Consider the following 25700-nt stretch of genomic DNA (forward strand, 5'->3'; position numbering starts at 1 on the left):
GCTGAGGCCACAGCTGGGGGTCCTTGCCTCCAGGAAGCCCTCCCTGACTGTGGGTGCCTCCTTAGACTCCCCTCTCTCAGCACTGAGTCTGCAGGGTCCTTCTAAGGGCTCCGCCAGGACACGCCCAGGTCTGGCACAACCTCTGCGGTACCCAGCATCCAGCCCAGGGATAGACACAGAGTGGACAACCAGAAACAAGAGGGAAAAAGTGGGGCGAGTGTGCCTGGGAGGAGGGGCAATAGACGGGTGAGGGGGCACAGGTGAAAGTGGGATGTTAGGTGCAAGTGTACTGCCCAGGCTGGTGAGCAGCCAGGGCTACGAAGGCTAAGCGGGAGGAGGAGGGCGAGCAAGGTGGGATCAGCAGTGCCAGGCCCTGCTCACTGAGTCCCTTGCTGATGAATGGGAAACCTCTGGCCAGGACTTCTGTCTCTCCTTCATGCCAGTCTTTTCCTACAGGGTCTTTCCCCTCAGATCCCTGTCCCACAGCTGGGGTACAGGTCCCAGCCTCAGCATCAGGCCACCTGGTATGGTCCTAGCACCAGTGCCCAGCTGTGCAGTCTTGAGCACACATCTGGCCTGTTGGAGACTCAGTTTCCCTACTTAGAGAATGAAGAGGAGAAGCTGCAGGGCCCCCAGGATGTCTGTGCAGGTTGTGACCTGGTTCTGGGACTGGGTTGGGACCTAGTCACACTTTGAGGGAGTAGCCATGAGTGTTCCCATCACAGGGTCCTGGGGACAGCAGGGGTCTTGAAGGGGTGCTGGGGGGCATGTCTAGACAGGCAGAGAGGGGAAGTAAGGGCCTCCCTCTCTAGCTGAGTGACCTTGGGGCAGTCTTTTAACCACTCAGGACCTGTTTGCCCTCAGAAGAATGGAGAACCGTCCCTGGCTAAGGCTGGACAGAGGTGTGAGCAGGGATTTGCCTCTCCCCTCATGCCCTCAGGTCACTCCTTGGCTCTCACTGAGCACAGCTCCAAGTCTGCTACCCACCCACCCCCGACATGTCACAGAGATGGGGCCCCCAGCCCATCCTCCAGAGGCCAGTCCTGGGGTTGAGAAGGGCTGAGACTCAGTGCCCAGGCGGGGGCTGTGAGGCAGGGTTGTGACAGAGAGGCCCTTTGACCCCTGCAGGAGGATGGTGGGGCACCCTAGGGACATAGTTCACCATTACGCTTGCGCTTTGGAGTGCTGGTTCTCTGGGGCTACCTGAGGCAGCTGGCAGTGTAGTGCTGCATTCTCCACCTCTTAGCGGCCCTGGCGCCTGCACCCAGGTCAGGCTGGCCTTGACTGGGAAGATACCATGGGAGGACTGGACCTGGAACCACCCGACCTGAGTGGGAAGAGCTGCTGGGTGGCACATACTGGGTTTGCAGGACACTGGTGCCCTGCTCTATATAGGTGGCTCCAGAGACAGGCACTCTGCATGACTTGAGCCAGTCATGACTTCTTACCTTACAGAATCATGGTGAGGAGTAAATATGTTTGGTGATTTTTCTCCTTGGGGTCTCCTCCCTGGTCCCAATCCACCCCTCCGGCTCCCCCTTGACCATAGGCCCAAGTAGACAAGAGCCCCAGAAGCACTCTTTCTTTGGCCCTTATTGCAACAGGAAGAACTATGGACACATCTGCTCTTCCCACTGGAGCACAGACCTTGACATTTGCAGTGCTCCAGGCAAAAGGACAAATGGAGGCCCACACTACAGAATTTAAATATTTAAAATCATAAGTCAAGCTACAAACTGCTAATAAAACACGTGCTATCCTCCTACTCAACAAGTAAACTTTCATAACAATAAAAAATCTGTAATCTGTGGTTTTTGTATGTCTGAAAGTCATAAAAATATCAGAAAGTCAGATATCAAAGATGATTGAATTTAATGATTATTGCTCATGTTCAGGTGTTCACTGATGCTAAGTGAGTAAGAAGACACAGACATGCCTAATTAATAAGGTATTATATACTTATTCTGTAACATTCACTGTTCTTGCTTTGATTCCAGTAAAACTATTGATTATGTTGTTATAGTCAAGATTTTCACATAATTACTATTCTATTGGCAATAATGATTTAAAAGACTGAAATAAAATATTATATTCAAAGAGCACAAAAATATGAATTAAATTTAAAATATTAGAAACTAAAAGTATTTAAAATACATTCCAAAAAGTTATTTTTTAAATAATCAAAATTAGTAAAATTAAAAGGCAAAATAAAAACTATGTTATAATGAATATAAAAATTTAAGTCAAAAAGATTTAAACTAAAATTTTATTCAACTTTTTGAAATTTTTATTAACTGTTAAATATTTGTATAGAAAGAAACCTTCCCAATTCGTGTTCAAATCCCCTGCGAACTCTAAGGCTGGTTCACAGCCTCCCTGCATTTCCCTGGGGTCTGAATGGTGTCATCACGAGTGGGTGTTGGGTTTGTCTCACATTGTGCCAGCGCTGAGTGCCAAATCCCCAGTGATGGTGATGCCCATGTGTTCTTTAGTCCACTTATTGTGAATTGATCATTTGTGTGCTTGTGATACATTCTAAATAACAGCCTCCAAGCAGCTTAGAAGAGAGTGGTGACAGACCAGGCACAATTTCCAATAAATGATATTGATCCAATATCAATCCAATAATTGATATTGATTTGGGAAAAAAATGAAGTCCAATGTCTACCTCACACAGGGAAATCTCAATAATTCTAGATGGACTAAATATTTAAACATGAAAAAATGACACCCTAAGAGTCTTTTAGAGCACCTCCCTAAGAGTCACAACAGTATCGATTCTGGGTAAGGAAACTTCTTCCTTCATGTGGCTCCCCTGCATTACTTGCAGGACAGGTCTGGAGAAATGAGAGCCACACCAGAAATCCATTACTGCCCATTTAGTGTCATCTCCCCAGTCTTGGAGGGTTTCCCCCAGAGGCAGGCTCAGGGACAAGGATCCAAACACAAACAGCTTATTTCAGAGGTGATGTCAAGAAGCACCAGTAGAGGATAGGGAGGCAATTTTTCCTGGTTGTCTCCCATTTCTGTACACTTGCTGGTAGAGGCACTGACTGCCCTTGTTCCAAACAATACTTTCAAGGGTGATTATTCCAGTGAACAGCCTTAGAAGAGAGAGATAGCGTCTCCCTCCAGGGAAAAAGGCAGATTTGTTTATTGTCCAGTATAATAAAGATAATATCTGCCTCCGGAGTGAAGGGTGGGCAGCTTTGTTTATAGTCTATTATAAAAGATTTGGGTTCCCTGATCTCAGGGTTCCTCTCCTGTCAACCCACTGCATGCACAGGCATCATCTGGCCCTTACTGGGTCACTCTGCAGGAACTGGGGTTCAGGGAAGTGGTACAAGAAAATGCTGATACTCTGTCTACTGTTACTGTGGAAAGTAAACTAACCTTTGTTTCTCAAGCAGGAATCTGTGTCTTCTGCCAACATCCTCGGGAATATGGCACCTTGTTAGCTTGTGAGTTGGGTGAAATCTCAGAGCCTTCCCAGTTCCTGACATAGAGGACAGGGGAAGTGAGACAGGGAAGGAAAGGAAGCCAAAGCAGGTGTGTTAATGAGTGTGCTCTCTGTGGGCAACTGAGGTCAGTCCTCGGTTGAGAGATGGTGTAGAACACACATCAGGGTTGTCCTACCCAAGAGGTAAAGAAGCTGGGATGTGTATCCACCAACTCCCGCTCTTCACTGGCTTAGGGCTGCTCCAGGGGGTGAACTCCCTGCCTATTTCACCTACCAAGCTGGCCTTTGCCATAGTGAAAGCCTCAAGCTGAGCACTGTAACTGCTGTGTGGGAACCTAAGTGGGAAGGGATATGCTCCATGTGAGTGGGGCCTTATCTGAATACTGCCCATGCCCAGTGCCTGGCACAGTGCCGAGCAGACAGTGATCAAATGCATGCCACATGGGCCAAGGATAAGGACCTGTTTACTTGCCTCTGTTCTCCACTAGGCCATGAACTCCTTATGGGCAGTGTCTGTCAATTTTTCCTTCATACTCTAGCACCAAGGGTAGGCCTGACAATTAACCTTAGGCTCCCAGTTAGGGGTGTAGGGGAGTGAGGGGATAGCCAGGCAGTGATGGGGCTCAGTGCCTCATGGGGCAAAGGCAGACTCCCTGCCCGCCTCCTGAGACCAAGTGGAAGGGAAGAGCTCTGGAAAGGAGCAGACAGCTCTGTCCAGGGCCATTTAATGAAAGGGCGGCACCCAACAAATCTGAGGCTTCTCTACTCTTTGTTCAACCCCCACCCTCCACCCCACCAAACACAGGCCTAGCCCCCAGTTGAAGGGTACTCAGGGTGTTGGGGAATAAACAAAAGCTGGAATGGTAAACTCCAAGGGATCAATCTTGCCTAGAGTACAGTGCTCCAGGCTTCTGGGCTTTCAGGGAAGGAGCAGAGTTGGGAGCAGATGGTGAGGCCTAGCAGAGGTGTGGTTTCCTCTCCTAGCTCCAGGGCCCACCCCAGTGCCTGGCAAAGTCTGGAGGGCTGGGCTGGCCTGGGTGTGGCTTCCACTGTCTAAGCCTCAAAGGACCCTTCACACCCAGCCTAGGGCTCTAGGGGTCAACTTTATATTTAGTAGGTGGGTGCAAAATGGGTGGGAGTGAGGGGGACAGAGGCTGAGGGAGGCTAGAGGCAGGGGAAAGTTCCAGGGGGTCAAAGAAGGTATAGAAACCATTTAAACAGAATTTGGAAGTTTGGATTTTATTTGCGGAATCAGAGAGAGATAGACAGAGATTGATTGAGAGACAGAGGGCATTCCAGGCAGCTAGGACAGCCCAAGCAAAGGTGTAGTATGGGGGAAATTCCTAGGAATGGCAAGGCTTGGGAGGACCCTGTGGTTGGTCCCTAGGTGGATTTTCTGGGAGAATCAACCCAGAGTTTGATGCAGTGTGGTCATCAGGGATTGCCAAGCCCCAAATGCCAGGCCAGAAAGGTCAGGGATGTGGACAGGTGCCCAGGTCTGGGCCATTCCCCTCCCAGATCTCCCCTAACTTGCTGTGTGACCCTGGGCAAGTCATGGGCCCTCTCTGGGCTTCAGCTTTCTTTTCCATGAAATGGGGGCACAGTACTCAAGCTCCCATGGGCTCCCATAACTCAGACAGTAGTTGGGCCTCCAAGACAGGGTGATACCTCATAAGAACCTCAGTCACCCCTTCTCCAAGTATGGAAGGCAACCTCGGCCCTCAGCAACCTGGGCCCCCTCACAGAGGCCATACACACAGGTCCTGACCTGGTTCCCAGAGCCTGGAGCTCCCCCATCCAATGGAAGCCCTGTGTGGATACACCTGTGATCATGGACATGGACCCACATGCTCAAGTCCCACACCTGTGCACATGCACATATCTATGGGTACCTGTGTAGGGGTGTGCAGGTCTCTATGATGGGCATGTGTGATGTGGCCTGGCTCCCTACTGCTGACCAGAGCAAGCCTAAGGACCCAGCCAGTCATGAGGGGCCTGTCAGGAGGAGTCCATGTCCAAATCCATGAGTTTCTCAAGGACAGGGCCCCATCTGAACCACCCTACCTGGCTTACAGTTGGTGCTCAGTGCTTGCAGGTGAACAGTGGGGCTGGGGATGGGGGAGAGACAGGACACTTAAGGACCTCAGTCACCCATTCTCCAAACCTGGGAGGTAGCTTCAGGCCTCAGCAAGTCAGGGTCCCTCACAGATACTGGCAGGAAAAGAGGACTTGTCCAGATGCTGTGTCCTCACATGACTCTGAATTCCACCCCACCCAGATGGCCCCAAAGGAGGCAGAGGTGCTGGGCTCTTGGCTATGACTCAGCGGAAGGAAGACAGGAAGGGGGGTTGGTGGTGCTGGGGCCCTAGGGTTTTGCTTCTCATTTCTCTCTTCCTAAAGCATAGCAAGTTCCCAGAAATGAAGGTACAGAAACCCCAGGCTCTCAGGGGCACTGGGTTCCCCAGTCCTCCCACCCCTGGAGATCCCACATAGGGCCTGGGGAAGCCCCTAGTCCCTGTCCCCTCCTTGGGACCTTCTTCCCTGCCCCAGAACCAGGGACTGAGTACCTGGAAGGTCCACACCAGAGCCAGGAGGGAGTCGTGGACTCCTGAGACTTTTCAGAACTATGTGGCCTGGCCCAGATTCACTTGCTGAGACAGATGCTGAGTGAGAGGAGGCACTGGAACCTCCTGGACAGGTAGGGGTGGAGCAGTCAGGGTGGGCTCCCAGGAGAGACAGAGGCTGCCTTCACCAAGAACCTGAGTGAGGGCATCCTCAGATGCCCCACGTGAGTTCCTTCTTTCTCCTTCCCCTCCCTTCCCGTCCTCCTTTCCCTTTTTTCCCCCTCTCTCTCTCTTTCCCTCTTTCTTTCGTTCATATTTTTAACTATTGGAAAAAGGCCAGTTTAAAAAAGCAGACACACACTCAAATGGGCACAACACCAAACTATGATACGTTAGAATCCTACCCATGTGTCCAGAGAACCAGGTTTGGGCTGAGCTGGACATAAGCCTTCTCCTGCTGTCCCTGCAAATGAAAGAGACTGCAAGGGGCCCTCCAGAAACACGCTACCATTTGTAACCACTTATCTGTGAGAATCACTTGGTGGGGTCATTTGGTCCTGTGCCACCAAAACCAAACACTGAAAGACACTGAACGCTGAGGCTGACATAAGACTGCAACTCCCATCCTAGCCCCCAGTTCAAACATCAGTGCTCATCGCTGTTCACCTTGATGGACTTAATGCTAAGAAAGTGTTGAGAATTTGAACTTATAAAATACATTTATGTTTAAAATGATGCTTTTATCTTTTAAAAACTACATAGTTGAGTTCCACGTGAAACTTGGTTTGAAAGAACAAACTCTACAGCTCTAGGGCTGTGGGCAGGAGAGCTGGGCACAATGACAAGAGACAGAGGATTTCTGTGCAAGCAGAGAGAGTGGGGAGCCCTGGTCAGTTCCTGAGCTGTGGGAATGCCTTCAAGAAGGGTTTTAGGCACATCCACCTGCACCCTCTCCCAGAACCTCCCACGCCTGGGGACCTGAAATGTTCCACCTGATATGGCAGGCTTTACACCTCCTTATGCTGTGAGGGGACTCACTTTCCTCACCCACCTGTCAGCAGGGAACCAGAGTCTGGGTGTCTGTCAGTCCCACCCCACATCCGGAGTACATCAGAGCCTCCTTTCAGCAGCAGCCACTTTCACTGACCTCCCCTCCCCCATGCGCTCCTCTGCTGTGGGGTGTGAAAGTTTGGCACCAAGGGCAGCTGGGAGGGGAGGAAGCTCACTCCACATCTGGTGCTTTCTGTTTGACTCACCACTTTCCTCTTTGCCCTGGAAGCCCATGTCAGCCCTGGGGGCACCCCAGCTGGCCCGGGGCTGCAGCTAGCCTCTGTGGCCTGCTCACTCCCCTTCCAGCTGGGATGTCAGAGGACTGGGTTCAAAGCCCAGCATGGCTACTTCCTGCTTGTGTGATGTTGCACCAGTTAAGTCTCAGTTGCTTCATCTGTCTAGTGGGCCAAGGAAGGCTCCCCTCATGTGCAGACAGAGGATTTATGACAAAGTGTGTGTGGCACAGGGCACCATTACACATGGAGATGCCCAGTTACTGTTGTTGACAGAGCTCAGGCCTGGGAGGGTGGTCTTCACAACTCCAGCTAAAGGGCTGCCTCTAGGTTATGTCCCCACATGGTCACATTTGGATCTCCAGACACCCCTGCCCACTGCCCATGGGATGGCCTGAGGGCACCCCACTCTCTCAAGCTGTCTCTCCCTAGTACCCCAGTGCCCAGTTCAGGGTGGCTCCAGGGCCCCCAGGTTCTAGTCAGAGCCCTGGGCCCTATCGTGGTTCTGGCCACCCCCCACCCTACATCCCTCAGCAACGGTTGTGAGTTGGTTCTGTTCCAGGCAGCCTGTTGCTATATGCCACTGCTATGGCCCCCAGTGGCCTCTAGACCCTGGCCCAGTTGCAGCCTCCTGCCCCAGTGCCCTCTTCCTGGCAGCTAGAGAATATCCTCAATGCCTACCTGACCCTGTAACTCACCCTGAGACCCTTAAATTAGGCTCTGGTACCCAGAAATGCATTCAGAGCTCATCCAAAGGCACCCACCACCACCACCACCTCGCCACAACACAGTCCTCTCCATGTGCCTTCAGGCATCCAGGCTTTTGCCCAGACTGTCCTCACTCTGGGCCTGCTCTATCCCTGTCCTGCACCCTACCCTCTTCAAGCCAGGTGTGATGACCAAGGCCTCAGGCCCTGGGTCATTAGGCTTGCACTGGAATCTCAGTTCAGCCAGCATATAAGCAGGTTCCTTAGCCTTTCCCAGTTTTAGTTTCCTCATCTGTAAAATGGGAGGGTTCACTGACTTTGCCTTATGGAATGTCTTGAGAGTGAATAAGATAATCCCAGAAGCACTTGGTTCAGGGTGCACCATTCAATCTCCATATTTTACAAGCTCTTCTAACTGATATCATCTCCCCAGGGCCTGGCACATAGTAGGGCTTGGGAGACAGAGGCCTGAGCCTATGCTGCACACACCCCAGGAGAAGGGCCCATCAGGGTAGGCACTGGGCTTCTGGAAAGCCCTCTGGGAACAACCCTGGCAACCCCTGCTCCTGCTCTGAGGATCCCTAGGCCCAGGTGGACCACTGCACTAAGCTCTGCAGGGGGCAGCCCAGGACCTAGCTATGCTGACCTCAGTCTCTGACCAGTCCAATGGGCACCAGTGGTGGCCTCACCCTCCCTTCCAATCCAGCGGTGAGACCTGATTCGTGACTGCACCCTGCTAAGCCTTGGTTTCCTCATCATGGAAATGATTAAAAACCCAGTCTGTGGGGTTGTGTGACAATTAACACCAATAAATGTAAAGCAGCTGCTTGGAACCCAGTGCCCAGCAGGAGCTCAAGAAATGATGGCAAGGAGATGGAGGAGGAGGAGGAAGGCCCAGTGGGCTGCCCAGATACTTCACTCAGCTGCAAGGTCTGAGGGCAAACAAGGCCCAAGCAGCTCTAGCTCGGGGTTCACTCTACTCGCCCACGTAGCTTGGCCTCACACTGACTCCCAGGAATGGCAGACAGGACTATACCTGGAAAGCAAGGCAGGTTGGGGGTCTGAAGCTGATAAAGGGCTGGAGGCTGGGAGGTAGAGAAGAGACCTGGGTTTGAGCCCCAGCCCTGGCCTGCTGAGCCTTAATGTTCTCATTTGCACACAAGGATCTTTGCGGGTGCTTCAAGTCCCCATAATCTGCTCCTGGGGCTCAGTAGGCTGGGAGACCTGACCCCTCCATTCCCCTAGATGCATGCCCCAGGAGAGGGCTATAGATCCAGCACAGCAGGGGGCAGTACAGTGGCATCCCTCGCTCTGAAAGGCGAAGTCTCTGAGAGAGACCCCAGCCTCTGAGAAGGAGCAACCAGACAAGGCCTGCCTTCCGCTGGGCAGAGCTGCTCTGAGCCACCTCACCTCTCTGCTCAGTCATGGCCAAGGCCAGGTGGAAGCCAGCTCAGTCCAGGGCTCCCAGTGAGGCTGACGTAAGCTTCCCTTGCCTCTCCTACTCTGTGAACTGTAAAATTGGCCTTTCCCCACTGTTTCCCTATAGGATGATTGAGAGGAGTGTCTTGGAAGGGGAGTGGTCCCAGAATTTGAAGCTCTTACACATCGGATTCCTGGTTATGAGGCCAAAGATGCTAAAGGTTCCTTGGCAGGGTGCATAACCAGTTCTCTCAGGGAGGGATGAAAAGAGGAACCCCTGCTCTCCTCACAACTACCATCAGGGCTTCAAACGAGACCCAGATCTGTCCGCACACCCAAGGCTGTAGTTGGGCTAATGTGGCTGACATCAGGGATAGGGTTGAAGGTTCCAGGTAGCCACTTCAGCTCTGGGGATCATGAAGCTGAGAATCCTAGGAATGATCCACTTCTAGCCCAGCCACACAGCCCAGCACAGGCTTGTAGCAGCAGCTGGGCACTGCCTGGGGGCTGGAAGGAGCCAAACCTCCATGGCTTACATGGAGGGATCACCTTGGAGTCAGGGGCTGCTGCACTCATTTCAGGCACAGTACCTGCTCACCCTCACACCCTGTTCATTATCACATACTCCAGGGGTGCTGGGTCAGCCACGTGACTCCATGGGAGTCAGGACCAGGTTCGGATCCAGTCTCTGAGGTCCCCTCTGAGGTCCTGGGTGGCCCCCATACCACTGGAGATAGACCATGGAGGCCATCTTTGCTCTCTCCCCCTGATCCCAGTTCCATTCCCCACAGCTCCCAGTGCCTGGGCCAGCTTCTCTGGGTCCCACCCTGGGCAGTCTTCTAGTCTCTCACTCCAAGAAAGGGTCAGCTCTAGGGAGTCTGGGCAGCTCAGGTCTCCAGGTTGTGAAGGGTTTCCCACCCCCATCCCCACCCACCTCACTGCTCAGAGGAAAAGTGTTCAAGGCAATCTATCATGCACCTCAAAATCTTTCAATCTCTGCCCATTTCCAAATTCCAATTCCAAAGCCACTTCCATTTTTAGGTATTTGTTAGAGCAGCACTTCACTTCGGGTACCAAAATCTGTAATAGTGTCCTATTGCTGCTACAACAAAATGACCACAAATTTAGTGTTTTTAAACAACACAATTGTATCATCTTACAGTTCTGGAAGTCAGAAATCCAAAATCAGTTTTAAGAGGCTAAAATCAAGATATTGGCAAGCTGGCATTCTTTTTTAAGGCTCTAGGGGAGAATCCATTCCCTTGCCTCTTCCAGCTTCTAGAGGCCGTCTATATTCCGTGGCTCATGGTCCTTCCTCCAGCAATGGCATCGCTTTGACCTCTGCTTCCATCATCACATCCCCTTCTCTGACACTCCTGCCTTCCTCTCATAAGGATCCCTGTGATTATATTGAGCCCACCTGAATAACCCAGGATACTCTTTCCATCTCAAAATCCTTAAATCTGCAAAGTCCCTTTGGCCATGTAAAGTAACAAATTCACAGGTTTATGGGGTTAGGACATGAGCATCTTTGGGGCCATTATTCTGCCTACTACAGGAGGGGGAAGATTGCTTTACCAGTCCCAATCCCCGCCCAGATGGCTTGTCCTAGGACTTGAGGGTTATGATGGGGGATCGGGCTGCTGTTCTGGCCAATGCTGGCTGGGGGCTGGCCGAGGCCCAGAGCTCCAGGAAACCTGGCGCCTGCCCCTGCTGCAGACAGGACGGCCTGTACTCGGCGTGGCCACTGTGCAGAGATCAGGTGCACTGTAGCCCAAGAAGTGGCTATGGCTCAACTTGAACTGCTGCCTGGCTCGGGTGGGAGGCTAAGCCCTCGTGGTTTCTTCTCCCTGCTGACCAGAATATGCGAGAGCTGCTGTCAGGTACGATGTGAGCCACATGGGAAATTCCAGCTCCATTCTAGAAAACGCATACACTGTTGGCTTACTGGTGGACATTTACTGAGCTTAGGGTACGCTAGACCCACATGGGACCCCAGAGAGAAGACAGAGACAGGAAGGCTTCCAAATGCATGAGACAGAATGTCATTGCTACTGGAAGAAGTGGGCTAGGGTCTGGTGGGGAGAACCCAGAGGTCAGATGGGTGTTCCAGAGGAGACAGCATTTGTGCTGGAGCCTGAAGGAGAGGATTATCTGGACTAGAAGTGGTGGGCAAGAGCATTTCTGATGAATGCACAGCCTGGGCAAAGGGAAGGAGGGGTGTTTGAGGAATGGAGAGTTCTGCAGGGAAGCTGGAGTCTAGGGCAGTGGAAGAAAGAATCCAAAGATGGGCAGGGAGGGACACGCTGGCCTGCATAGGTTAAAGCAGTTCTCAAAGCCAGTCAGCAGTGGAATACTTTGTTCTGATGGAAGCTTACTCAGAGCACTGATGAGGCTTTGGGAGGGCTCCCCAAGACCCTTCCCATAGCCATCCTTCCCTACCTCCTCAGATCTGGACTCTGCAGGACACGGAGACCACATTCAGGTCATGGGGAGCCAGCCAAGGGCTTAGAGCAGGGATTGGGAGAAGTTAATGGCCCAGGGTCCAGGTGGGGTTAGGGAAGAACAGAAAGGGTACATGTCAATAAAGCAGCTAGATGGGCCCCATGGAAAGAGCCATGGGCAGCTGGGAAAAGCATACAACTTGAGGCAAAATGTCAGTTTCCTCAACTGTCAGAGAGGAGATGTAATTGCTCTTCCAGAGTACATCCATCAGGGACTCCTACACCCTTTGCCCACGCTTGGGGCTCCAGCTGACAGAGGCTGGGTGGACAGCAGGCACATCCCTCAAGACCTCAAGGGCCTGCAGAGCCTGGACTCCACCATCAGCCCGACATCCTCCTGCTGTTCTGTCTCCTGGGCTCCATGACACATGCTAAAGGAGGCAGCTCATCTCTGCTCTGGCCCCAGTAAGGAGGGAGGAGACAGGGCAGGTGAGACTGGCTTTCCCTGGGCTGGAGCCACAGGCTGCTCTGGCCTGGACCTTGGGGCACTCAGGCCCTGGTGAAGAGGGAAAGGAGGGACTGAGGGGAGATCTGGCTGACAGGCTACCAGCCTCTTGGTGGCTCCATCTCCAGAGGGCAGAGAGAAGTCAAGAGCCCGAGACTGAAATCCCTGCCTTCCCTTTTTTCCAGACTGCCATGTCTCTGCCTGACTCGTGTTGGTGCCAACCACAAGACATACACATGAGGGTACAGGGTCCTCCTTATGTCTGCCCTCCAAGGCAAGCAGTGAAAACGTTCACAGTGCCCCATGAAAGGTGCAACCCATGGTCTCTTCAAAATCATCATATTAAGATAAAGAAAGCACTTGGTCCCATTTCTCAGACTTAGAAGCCAAGGCTGATAGAGTTGAAGTCATCTACCCAAGGACATACCCTAGTGAGGGGCAGATGCCAGGATCTGTACCCAGGCTGGTGTGGCTCCAACACTGGAGCTTAACGTCCAAGTCCCAGTCAAGCCAGTGGCTGCAGGCTTGAAGCCCGGCCCTGCCAGTCCACTTGGCCTGCACCTCTTTCTCAGGGGAGGCAGGCCTCATGGGAGGAAGTTGTCCCTAAGGGTGCCTCCTGCTTCAGTGACCCCAACTACACCTACACTGTCACTCCCCATTATTATGTACTCTTGAGGAGCCATATCCACATGCTTGCCAAGGCCCTTCCTCAGTAATGGGCCTGAAGCCAGGAGGGTTAGACCATCAGTGAAGCCATCAGTGGTTGGGGTGTGGGACAAGGAGGCAACAGACTGCTAGGTCAGGGCAGCTACCCTGAGATGCTGCGAAGACAGCAAGAGCGCAAGGACACAGGTAGGAGGAGAGGAAGGCAATACTGGTGAGGCGGGCCGAGATCTGAGAGCACACGGGGGCCCTGAAAGCCCACGCCGCTTTTCCAGGTTCCTTTTGGAACAGCCATGGCTGGGAGTCCCTGGCTCCTCCTCAAAGGAAGCCATGGGCTGCTTGGGGTCCATGTAGCTGGGTCTGGGCAAGGAGCAGGATACGGTAGCCCTGGAAACTGTAATGTGGCCTCTGCTAAGGCAAATACAACCCTCAACCACAGCGAGGGAGTAGCTCAGGCCAGGTATGACTCCAGAAATATAGACTCTCCCAAGGCAGGGACCTAACTTCCTATCTCCATTTGGCCTCCTCCCATCATGGGACCTCAGGCAGGCCATGTCTTCTCTTGTGGAGTCCCTGCCTGGGGAGTGGGCCCTTGAATACCAGCTACATACTTTGCCTGACTGAGAGTAAAATGAGGCTGCCATCTTGCACTGGCCTTGGAGCCAGAAGAGCCAGCTTCTCACAGGGAAGGGAGCTGCCCAAGGTCCCACTGCAAGACACAGCTCTAGAACCCAGCATCCTGGCTCCATCAGAGGATGCTGTCTACCAGACACACTGCCTCTGGCCACCGCATCACCAAGTCAGGCCCTTGAAAGTGCTGGGTTGGGGGGATGGGAGGGGAGACCAACAGAATGAGTCAGCCTAGTCTGCCATGTTCCTTGAGACCCACCCTGATGCAGGCTAACACCAGCACCTGCCAACCTGGAGGTTTCCTGTCGCTGTGGACAGAAGGGCCTTTGGGCCTCCCGGCAGCCACAAGCCTGTAGACCAGAGCTAGGGTGGAGGTCAAAACCTGGTGCCAACTCTGTCTCAGCTTCTCACTCTCCCCAGCTCCAACCAGGGACAGATGTGTTTTCAGAAATCCCAAGGCTTGGAAGGAATGTTTTAGCTCAAAATTATGGGAATAAAAAGTAAACACAAGCCCTGTTCACCCCTCACTGGCTCAAGCTTTCAGTTAAATGAATGTGGACATGTGACCCCAGAACTGTGCAAGGCCCCTCAGCCCCATCCCCACCAGGAAGTAGGCGGCCATTCCCAAGCTCAAGCTCAGATGAGGTTCCTGCACTCAGAGCTTAGGCCCAGTTAGGGGAGTATGTGTTGAGTGCACCTGGGCCACTGAAGGGCTACACCAACCCTTGGGAGGGAGCTGATCAGTGCCAAGTACCTTGGCTTCCAAGGCCAGGAGGAGCAACCATGTGCTTTTCTCCACACTGCTCCCCACACCACCGGCTGGGGCCTGCAGCCAGCCCTGCAAAGGCAGAAGGAAGCTCTTACCCCCAGCACTGCCTAAGGGCAAGGGGTCAGGGGACCCACAAATCATAATAAAACATTAGGTCACCACTTGCTGGTCTCTTGCCACTTTATTGGCCGTATCTCCCAACATCCCTAGAGCAATTCCACCCACAGAGACACAGCAACCTGACTTGGCTACACTGACACGATGGGGCCAGACTGGGAATCCGGTCTGCTGAGCTCCTAAGCTGGACTGTGGGTGCTCTTGCTCTTTGCTGGCCCAGGAAGGACACCCCCGCCCTTGTGCCTATTCCCAAGTCTCCTAGAAATGTAGAGCATGGAGAATCACATAGCCATGGGAAATGCCACAAACACCTGGGGTTCTGGAAGGCACCATCCACCTCCCTCCAAGTAGCATTCAAGGTAGAAATGTCAGCCAGGCGCTCTGGCAGGTTGGGGCCCTGGCCAGGCATCCACAGGGCAACCATGCTGTGGCCCACACCTCCTGATATGTAGGAACCGGGGCCTAAGGAGACAGGGACAAGGGGCGAGTTACTGCCTGGGTCCTGGGGAATGAGCAGGGGGTGGGAACCGCACGCTTGCCCCACAGCCAGAGCTGTGATAGTCTGAGTGGAAGGACCAGCATGGCTGTGGGGACTGGGGGGAGGGTAGAGTCTCACCTCCCACAGAAGTCCCTGCGCACAGCCACAAGATTGAGGGACAGGTCAGGCTGGCTCTGAAGCCAGCTGCCGACGAGCTCTGGGTGTCTTGGGTCCACTTCCAAGAAGATGCTTCTAGGTGGGGGAGAAATGGGTCAGCTCAGCTGGGCAGGGCTGGACCTGCACTTCTGGGTTGTCCTGGCTGGGAGGGGAGGAGGCAGAATGACGCCCAGGGCAGGCCCAGTACATACTGGGAGGGGAGGAGGCTGTTGAGGTCAGACTCAGGAGACACCCCATCCATACCCAGAGTCCTTCAGGAGCCGAGGTGCCAGGGCCAGGATGTGGGTAATGATGTCCATGCCTTCCTCCCCACCGTCCAGGGCTAGTGGATCTTCATAGCTGAAGGGGAAAACAGTGAGAGCTAAGGGCCTGGGATGGGGTATCTGAAAAGTATGGAGAAGCTGACCAGCACTTCCACAAAGAGGGCTCTGTGGAACTTACACTCTGGGCTGAGAAGAAAGTCTGAGGACCCCGAATGATGGCAGCTCCTATTCCCCTACCTCCTACAGGAAGCCCCCTACCAGGCAGTGCTGGGCATGCTCAGCGAATCCCATTGACTGACTACCCCCAGGGCATGAGGGTCTCCCCACAACAAGGATGTTCCTATTCTTGGCTTGGGGAGGCATAGAACTGGCCCTGACCACTCCTGAGAGCCAGGAACTTGGAAGCCAGCACCCTGACACTCACTACCACTGCCTCATCCAGAGGCTGCTGGGCTACCCCTGGTTCTCAGACCGTTTGAGAACAGGATGGTTCAGTGCAAAGCCTGGAGTAGAGTCTTAGTCCCAGCTTTCCTGCTAAGCCCCCACACAACCTTGGACAAGGTCCCTTCCCTCTCTGGGCCTCAGTCTTCTGGAAAATGATGCACCCATCTGACCACCTTCTATGTGTTGTATACTGTAGTCTGATATTTTAGTCATTAGTGAGTCCTCCCCATGGCCCAGCAAAGCTCTACCACTCCCCTTTCAGAGGCAGGAAACTGAGGCTCAGAGAGGTTCAGTGGTCTTAAGTGGGAAGGCAGATGCTGAACCAAAGTAGGTCTGTGGGTTCCATAGTGAGCCTCTCTTTCAACACCACTGCCCCGTTTAGCCCCCCAGCCTCCCCATCCCTCCCGATAGTATGGTCCTCCAGGGCAGACCCATGCCATTAGGGCTTCTCAGGCCTGGCCTCCCTGGTCTACCCCATACCTGAGGATCTCAGGGGCCAGCTTCTCCATGTCCCGGTGGAAGACGTAGGGAGGGTTGCTGACGACCAGGTCCACAGGGCCGCAGGGTAGAAGATGTGCCCAGCTCCCCTCTGTGGTCAAAGGGAACACACAGCAGAGGATGGCAGGTAAAGGGTGGAAGCTCCACGCACTGCTATGTCCCTTGGGTAATCCCTCTCCCCAAGCCACAACTTAGGCCTATCTCTGGACCCAATAAACTAGACTTGTAGATTAGTGCCCAGTGTCCCCAGCCAGCAGCCTGGCTGGGAGTGTGTATGCTCTGACATGGGAGTTCTCCCCCTGGAGTGTCCTTGCCTTCTCTTCTTCCTATCAAAAACTTCCTCAATAAGCAAGACTCAGATCAAGTGCCACTTTCAGGCAGCCGTCTCTGATTGCCTGACAAAGCAAGCGCCTCTGTTCTCTGCCACCCCGCTGGCCTTGCCACACTCTGCCTCATAGCCAACATGGACTGAGTGTATGGAGGGCAAGCCTGGCCTCAGTCAGTTGATTCCTAGTGGCTCTGTTTACTGGCCCCACCCTGCGCCAGGTATCACACTCCATGGAGGGGGCACATGAAGCTCAAGGATGCTGTGGGCATGTGATAGAGCCAGAGCTGGAGCCAGAACTCTGAGGGCACTCTGTAAAGGATGCAGCCAAGTCATGCTGTGCCTGGGCCAGGCGGGGGCGGGCAAACACTCAAGTATTTTGGTCCTAAAGGCTATCTCTTGAGCTTCTGCTTACTTCTTGACAACAAACAAGCCCTAGCTAAATTCATTAATTATGCGGGATACGAAAGGTAAGAAACATCCTGTGGCTGGTCCCTTCATGAGTCAGGTCAGCCCAGGAGGCAACAGGGACTTGCCTGTCCTCAGCAAGGATTGGGGGTGGGGAAGGGTGTGTGTGTGTGTGTGTGTGTGTGTGTGTGTGTGCGCACGCGCGCGTGTGTGTGTGCGCGCGCAAGCCCTCCCTCTCTCTCTGCAGAGTGCTTCATCCACCCATCAGCATCTGGACCCAGGATCCCCACCCAGGGAAGATGGGTGGGGAAAGTACCTAAGGTCACATCGAAGGGGATGATCTGGATCCTGTCCTGCAACCGAAGCCTGGAGAGATAGGAAGGTAAAGGTAAGCATGGGGAGGGGGACAGGAGGTGGGGGCAGGGGTGGGAACAGACTCCGACCCTCAGCTACAAAGAATGGGAGAATAAACCCTTCTTGGACCAGCAAGATACCTGGTGTCCACTGTCCATTTGTAACCCTGTGGGACCTACGTCAAGCCTCCCCCACTGCCTCCTCCTTCTTGGGGGTAGACATCGGCGGGTTTGATACCTGGATAGAGGTTGAGATCAGGACCTAAAGTCTGACTCCCCCTACCCTGACCCTCTGCCCTCAAGCCCCCCTACCTCTGAGCATTCTCATGGGCCAGGCAGATGGCAGCTTCTCCCTTGTCCACAGCAATGACTCGGCTCTGCCCCAAGAACAAACAAAAGGTCCATGGGAGACAGGGTGTTCAGAAAGGCCAGGCCTGGGGACCAGAGCCCTCTTCAACCCTCTGCTAGAAGAGGAGGGAAATACTCAGTAGCTTTTCTTCCTCTGCGGCCAGGGTCTGGGCAGATGGAAGGGGATGGGACTTAAAGGCTGTGACCATGGTGGGCTGGGGCAGCTCTGTCTTCCTCCTATTTTCGGTCATTTCCTCTCAAGTAATTCTAGCAGAGTGTGTTGGGGAGGGATCAGCAGGAACGACAGTAAGTGCCAGTCAGTCTACCCACGGTGGGGTGGAGGGATGCATAGGGGGCTCACCTGGGGGAGCTTGCTCAGCAGGCTGAGGGAAATGGCTCCTGATCCACAGCCCACCTCCAGGATGAGGGGGCCACCTTGAGCTCCCACCACACGGGGCCCTTGGGTCACCTCCTCCAGCACCCATTCAACCAGCTCCTGCAAGGTAGATAGATCTTGATCAGAGTTGGTGCTGACCTGACCCCTGTGGGTCTTGGCACAGAGGCCCAAGCATAGTTACCCACTGTGTGAATGTAGAAGGGGGATGGTTAAAGCCAGACTGAACTTCGTTGTCAGCTGGGGCCATGGGCAGGTCACACTGCCTCTCCATGCCTCCGCTTCCCCATCTGTAAACTTGAGCACAGTTGAGAATAACCCACCTCATTGGGGGCAGGTGGAGATTTAACAGAAGCACATTCATGAAGCACTGATCTCATGCCTGGTACATGCTAAGTGTTCAGTAAGCCTCAGCTAATCCTTTTACAGACATCCTCTTGTTTTGTGCTTACAGCAATGTTAAGAATCAGAGTTAATGGTCCCTGGCCATCCCCTCTGTGCCTGGCCCTGCTTCTGGAGGTTTCCCTGTATTAATCTGTTAGATTCTCATGAGGAAAGTGAGGTCCAGGGGTCAAGGCCCCGCTGGGAACCTGGCCTGCAGCTCATGGTGGCCAAGAATCAGGGGCCAGTGTGTCCCCAGCTTCCTCACAGCCTCCCCAGAGAGGCTCCCAGGTCAAAGGGACAGGAAATTCCCTCCATGGAGGGGCAGGGGGATGACAGCCCTACCTGAGCCCCATCTCTGAAGGGGGCTGTGGTACACACAGGGCATGGGGTAAGTGGGCATGGCATGGGAAGAGGTGCCTAACTGCACCGTACCTGCCTTGGTGGCAGGGGGACACTTTCAGACACTGTCACTTTAGAAACAACAGAGTTTCAAGTCTCACCCACCCACCTGTCACCTGAGGACTGTGCATGGAAGCCAATATAGGGTGAGGGTGGAGGGCTGCTGCTGTGCATTGGCCAAAATGTTTCTAAACAGCAACAGAGTGGGAGCCCAAGTAGCCAGGCATGGAGCAGGGAAAGGGCAGTGTGTCCCTTCTCAAAGGGACCTGCCCTTTGGATGAGGGCAGGAAAGGCCCCCCTAGAGGCTGAGGATTCCTGGGGTTCCAGGCAGGGCTGGCTCAGGGAATGAGGGGAGGAGTCAGGAAGTGGGTGTTTCCCTCATCTGAAAGAGATCTACTTCCTCCAGGCTCTCTCTACCATGACCTTCCTCACTGTGGGCCTAAGGTCTAGGATGGGGCGTGCTTCTCCCACCAAACTGAATGCTCCATGACGTGAAGACCAGGAATCTAACCCGTCATGGCGTGTCCCACACGGGCAGGGCTTGGCCCACAGAGCGGCCTCTTGGCTACTTCCCAAGTGCCGGGCAAGCTCTCAGTGGCCACAGGAAGCTACCCTGAGCCTCAGACCCCCAGCTTCCCCGAAGCCTCAGTGTCAACAGTTAGGCCCTGATAGAGCAGAGGGCTCCAGATCACTCAGACTCATTTTCCACATAAGCTGCTCAGTGCTGAGTCCCCAAAAGTATTTCATCCTTCATCCCAACCCGGGAGCAAAGTTCACCTGTCCCCAGGGTAGCAAGTCCAAGGCAGGTAGAACTTGGCCAGTGGGTCCAACCTTTTCTGTTCCAAGCCCCTTCTGCACCAAACAAGCTACTGCCTATGAGTGAGACAGTCCCTCTCCAGCCAGAGAGGGCTTCCCCTCACTCGTTCCCACCAGCCCTGTACCAGGCACCACTGGAGAACTGGAGTACTGGCAGCAAGCTGCGCCCACAGCATTAGGACCAGCACAGAGCCAGCAGTCTAGGGCTGTGGCTGGGAGCCTGTGGTCACAGTGGCGAGGCCACATACTAAGTGGCCAGCTGGAGAGCTGAAACTTGTCAGGGGCATGAACTTCTCTTGGTTTCCTGACCACAGACAGACCTACCCTGGCTGGAGAATGACCCCTTAGTCAACCACACTGGCCAGCCACCTCAGAGAGACATCCTAACCTCGGAGACACACACCACATGTGTGAATGGCTACCCTGGGCAGGGCATGAAAATGAGAGACTGGGCCCCCACTGCCACCAGTGCCCCTTGGCCTCTCCCTTACCCTCCAGATCTGGGGAAGGTTATTTTGGCTGTAGGACCACTTCAGGTTTGGGGTGGGGAGGGTAGGGATGGAGACCACTCCCAGCAAGTCCAGAAACTCTCTTCCTCACCTAGTAAAGAGCCTCCTCAACCTAGAGTTGGTGGCTCCTTGGGGGAGGCTGAAAATCGAGCTGGTCCCAGACCCAGGGCACTTTTCCCAGGTGAACAAGGGGAGAATCCAAGAACACTGCAGGGTCGGAGCAGAGGGGAACTTGGGAAGGAGGCAAAGAGCAGGCAGCTGTCGGCTCTGCCTGGAGCCACTGCCTCAACAGGACTCCACACCCCTCAAGAGGCTGGCGCAAGGCCTCAGCAGGACCTGAGTGCCATAAGGATCCTCATTAGGATTACATTCTTGATGAGGCAGCCCCAAGAAGGCAGCATTGCCTCCCTCAAGCTAATCACAGGCAGGGCACTGAGCCTCCCACACCTCACAGAGCCTCACCTTGCCAAGCTGGGCAAGAATGGCTCACACTTCCAGCCTTGGTTTTCCCACTGTACACACTGCCAGGCCGGGGACTGAGCCACCTCTCCATCCCCAGAGAGAACGCAACTGGTCAGGCCACACACGGCCTACAACTTTGCATTTCAGAATTCTGCACCCATCATCAGAAACCACCCTTCAATGGATGGAGAGAACGCAAGCACCATGGTCCCTCCCTTGCACTAATTCTCCCCACTCCCCACCACAGGCCACGTCCTCTCAAGTTCTTGGTAAGGCACCCCCTAATGCGGCTTCACATTGGGGCAACCTGGCAAATTCTGAGAAACGTCTGTACAGTGAGGCAAGGGCCTGGCCTCCCAACCGCAGCCTCCCTCCTCTCCCCCACCCCTTATAGCAGAGCTGCTCTCCTGGCCCAGACCCACCCAGGAAAGGGGGGGCCCCCACATGGGAGCCGGAAGTCCACACCCAACACTCAGAACCCTGGAACACATGGTTGGTGCCAGGTCAGCTCTGAGGGGACTCAAAGGTCATCGTGGTAGCTTCCCTCCCATGCCCTGACCCTTGGCAGCCTCAGTGGATGGTGAGTGACCTCCTGGCCAGAGGTCGCATGCTTGGAGGGGCCAGATTGGCCTCCCAAAAGTCTGCAGGTAGCAGGCTACATCCTGCTCTGGGTCTCTGCACCTATCCCGGTTCATCCAATCCCAGATGGTTCAGCCCCTTGTAAGGTATGGGGCCCTGACCCAGGAGACAGGATGTCTGAGTGCTGCCCCCATGCTCCCTGCCTTGGCAGCCCTGTGACTTCAGCAAGGTCTCAGACTCCCTACTGTCCCTGCCCTGACACTGGGCATTAAGGCAAGGACCTGGCCTCCTAACCACATGATGCAGGGGGCAAGTGGGGTCAGAGGGCTTCTTGGCTGAGGGAGAGAGGCTGGGAAAGTGAGAAGGGGCTCTGGGTCCCTGGCTGGGGCAGGTGGATGAGGCCTGATCTTTCCCAAGAATGTGTGTGCCTTTCTGGAAACACCCCTTCTCAGAACCTGGTGCCCTCTGGCTTGCCCACCAGCCCCCACCCACATACCCCTCCACCTGCTCTGCTCTCTCTGGCTCCCAGCCCTGCCACCTACAAGGTCATGGGGAAGCCCAAGAAGGGCCATAGAAAGCATTTCTCCCAAGACTAGGGTGTCGCACCTACAGACAGCACGCTGGGACCACACACTTCCCAGTCCTAGTAATGTGAGAAACACAGGTGATTACCTGACTAGATAGTGGATGTAACAGGTAAAAGGTCCCAACCAGTTCCCCGGTCTGGAGGCCCAACCCTCTCATCATCTGGGTCCAGAGGGGGCAGTGACCTACCCAAGGTCACAAAGCTGTACCAGGCTTCCAGATGTCCAGCTGGAGCCCTCTCCACTTTGCCCATGCCTCCTGAGGAAGAGGAGGGCACTTGTTTCCCATGGGTTGGGTAGGCTATGGGCCCATGGGACAGCTCCTAGGGAAATGACAGGAACCGGCTGAGTACTTGGTGGGCAGCACTAGTTGAGGCATCTTGAGCCACTGCCAGCCTAGGGGCTGGGGCAGTGGCTTGGAAAGTGAGGACAGTCAAGGAGGTGAGCAGGAGACCTCTTTCCTCTTGGCCTCACCTACTCAGCCAGCCAGGAAGGGCGCTGCCTCTAAAGGACGGCAGTCATGGGGCTCCAGCGCCCCCTGGTGGAAGTCTGGGACAAGACAGGTGCGCTGAGCCCCCTTCATTCCCATTCTGCCCAGTCCTGATGGCACACATACCTCCGTTTCTGGCCGAGGGATAAACACTGGGGGCGCCATCTTCAGACTGAGGCCCTGAAAGTCCCACTCACCAAGGATGTACTGCACAGGCATCCTGCAGAGGGGGCAGCAGGGTGATCATCAGTGTCAGCACCTGGACCAACAAGACCATGTCTGGGTTGGGATACCACTTGCGGCCAAAGGTGTCGGGTAGGGTCATGTCTCCTACGCCCCAGAACTCCTAGCCAAGACCTTCCTTCCCTCCCTTCTTCCTATTTACTACCATGACCCCTCTCTCATCACTCTCTCATCCCAACACCTCCCTAGTCTTTGGACACTTTCTTCCTCCCTGACCATGAACTTGGTGGAGCTGAAGGAAGATGGACCCTGCTCCCCACACAGAGCCCTCTGGTTTGGCCCATGGTGCTCACCTTTGCAATCGGTAGCTACTCAGCTCCTGGACATACTGCAACTGCCAAGGGGTCAGGGGCTGGGTCCAAAGTCCTGGCTTCAGGCTCTGAAACTGCCCCACAGAGAATGTGAGTGGCTGGCTCCCCTGACCCAGGTTTCTTTCTTTTTTTTTTTTTTTGCGGTACGCAGGCCTCTCACTGTTGTGGCCTCTCCCGTTGTAGAACACAGGCTCCAGACGCGCAGGCTCAGCGGCCATGGCTCACAGGCCCAGCCGCTCCGCGGCATGTGGGATCCTCCCGGACCGGGGCACGAACCCGTGTCCCCTGCATCGGCAGGCGGACTCTCAACCACTGCGCCACCAGGGAAGCCCTCAGGTTTCTTTTGTAGACAATGCCAGTGGGTCCAACACTGGCCACCTTGGTGACCCCTGAACCCCTAGTGCCTGGCACACACTGTAATAGTTTGTTGGATGAAATAAATATCTGCCTAAGACATTCCTCCAGAAAAATCCCATCATTCTCAGCTCAGCACTCTCAGTGGAATGGAAAAGCCTGGATGTCTCTTCCCCAGAGTCTTCCCTCCCCCCACTTCCTGCCCTCTTGACAACACTGCACTTAACTGTTTTGGCTCCAAGGACATGAGCCACGATGTACTCACTGGATTCCCGGGCCTCAGGGATGCCCCTTTTCTCAAAGACCACTGTCCAGTGGCTGACCAGTTCTGTGGCACTCAACAACCGAGCCGGAGGCAGATGGGGTTGCCATGAGCTGAAGGTGCAGCCCCTAATGCCTCCCCTCCACCCCAGGCCAGATAGGAGGACCCTCAGCATTCTGCCCCGACGTCCCACATCACAGGGAAAGGATCCCTTGAGTACTTCCCCAAGGTCCCCAAATCTTTCTCGTGATGTCAGCTGATGAGGATGGTGGCTGGCCTCAGCTGGATGGAGACGGAGAAGGTCACAGGCTCTGGCTCCTCAGCATGGCTCTGGTCCTCAGATGTGGCTGTCCTAGAATAGGGAAGGAGAACCAGGAGAGTAGCTGAGACTTGTGGGACCCACTCCTCTCTGACCTGTTGCCTGAGAGAGGGCATGCTCTTGCTCTGTCGCCTCTTTGACTCCATTTTAGACCCTCGCCAACCTATCTGAGTTTTCTTGTCTTGGTCAGTGACATTTTCTTCATGTTTCTGGCTCAAGTGATCGGAACCCATAGCTCAGTCCCTACTAATAAATGGGCTGGTGTGGATCAGGGCCCAGGCTTGGGGGTTGGACAGATCTATCTGACCCAGAGGGTGTGACCTTGGGAAAGTCATTATTTCTATGTTTCAGTTTCCTCGTCCATAAAATGGGGAAAATAACACAAACTCCACGGTGAGCAGTGCATCGGTCAATGAATATCAAGGGCCTGGGAGCCAGCTCAACATATAGAGGAATTCAATTTTATATGCTCTTGACTAATATTAGTAGGAGGAGGAGACTGACCTTGCTTGGGAGCTTTGCTTTTGACATTTTGCATGCACTGTCATTGATCTGTATGCTGAAAATCACCCCTCCACCCAATTTAACCCATAGTCCTAAACACCAGCATAAACTTCCAGATAAAAAATTGACAATTTCTGTTAATTTTATATGTAAGTTATCACAAATTTAACTGAAGGTTTAAAACCAGTGGTCTCCTTTCCTCTTACAGAGACCAGGGTTCAAACTAGCCTTTACTGAACACCTGCTAGGTGCCGCTCTTCAGAGACAAACAGAGAAGAAAATGAGACTCCGAGACGGGAAGCAACTTGCCCAAAGTCACCCAGCTAGGAACTGTCCCTGTCAAGACACAAGTCCTTCGGACTCCAGAGGCAGCTCTGTCTACCAGACCGCCGCCCAGGGAGGAGCCGAGGCCTGAAGTCAGGGGCGCAGCTTCCCTCTCAGTTTCGCACCGCGAGGTCGCCTCTCCACAAGCCTGTTTCTCCATCTGTACAACGGGGGTACAGACTTTTTAAGGAAGGCTGCCAGAGCTCTGACGAACTCGAGGTCTCGAGGGTTTTACGCATACCTGCCTGAGAAACTTCCCCACTCGCCCGCCAGCCTGAAGAAACTGCCGCGGGCTCGGTTCCCGGACATGCGTGACCCGCGGTAAGCTCCCTCCGACGCTCTGCTTCCGGGGTTGGCGCAACTGAGGAAGGGCTCGGGCGGACCCCGTCGCCCAGCTCCTGAGTTCCTGGAGCCGGTGTGTTCCAGCTCGGAAGCAGTTGCGGCCAGTGGGGGATAAGAACGCCACGCCCACTACGCCCGCAGGTCCACTGGCGGGAAAGTGCGTGGTTGGGAGTAGGGTTGCTACCCGGGGGCCTGGACCGGACGGTCTTCCTGAATGTCGAGGCAGGGATAAGGCTCCAGCCTGTGGTGACTGCTGCGAGATGGCGTTTGGGTACCCGGACGGGCGGTGTGTAGCCAGCCCGAACGGAGGCATGTCACCAGCCGGCTCTGAATTCGAGAGTTGGGACGCGATGCCCAGGGGTCTGGCCTAACGTAGGCTGTGTGCTGGTAGAGCGGCACATGGGCGGGTCCCAGTGTTGGGGGCGGGCACTAATTTGGGGGGTGAGACCCAGTGTCCAGGACCTGGGGTTCAGGTGGCAACTGGACCCCAGGGCCGCTGTTGACCCTCTAGCTCCCATTTTCGAGCAGGGAGCTCGAAACTGGAAGTAGTAGACCAGGGTTTGAATCCT

At 54.3% G+C, this 25700-nt stretch overlaps 1 protein-coding gene across 12 annotated transcripts in view; it reads right to left on the bottom strand.

The window, feature by feature from the left end:
• The window catches only part of HEMK1 (HemK methyltransferase 1, mitochondrial release factors N(5)-glutamine), a 34683-nt gene extending 9530 nt beyond the window's left edge, over positions 1–25153 (bottom strand). Inside the window, exons 1-13 of one of the 12 annotated variants that reach the window (XR_014016873.1) lie at positions 25031–25151; positions 23608–23994; positions 23009–23100; positions 22599–22692; positions 18217–18351; positions 17820–17884; positions 17471–17520; positions 16404–16512; positions 15460–15555; positions 15178–15291; positions 14873–15023; positions 14430–14513; positions 10380–13862 (exon numbers count right to left, since the gene is read on the bottom strand). Coding sequence is in view for 9 of the 12 variants with exons in the window: in XM_081246380.1 (XP_081102506.1) it covers positions 3403–3496; positions 15178–15291; positions 15460–15555; positions 16404–16512; positions 17471–17520; positions 17820–17884; positions 18217–18351; positions 22599–22692; positions 23009–23100; positions 23608–23817 (1059 nt within the window). In the remaining 3 variants the exon portion in view is untranslated. The other 11 variants (XR_014016874.1, XR_014016875.1, XM_081246380.1 and 8 more) reach the window with 11 other exon arrangements.
• Positions 25154–25700: the final 547 nt, after the last annotated feature.

Source organism: Mesoplodon bidens (genome assembly GCF_964165515.1).
Source record: "Mesoplodon bidens genome assembly, chromosome: 10".
Classification (NCBI taxonomy): domain Eukaryota; kingdom Metazoa; phylum Chordata; class Mammalia; order Artiodactyla; family Ziphiidae; genus Mesoplodon; species Mesoplodon bidens.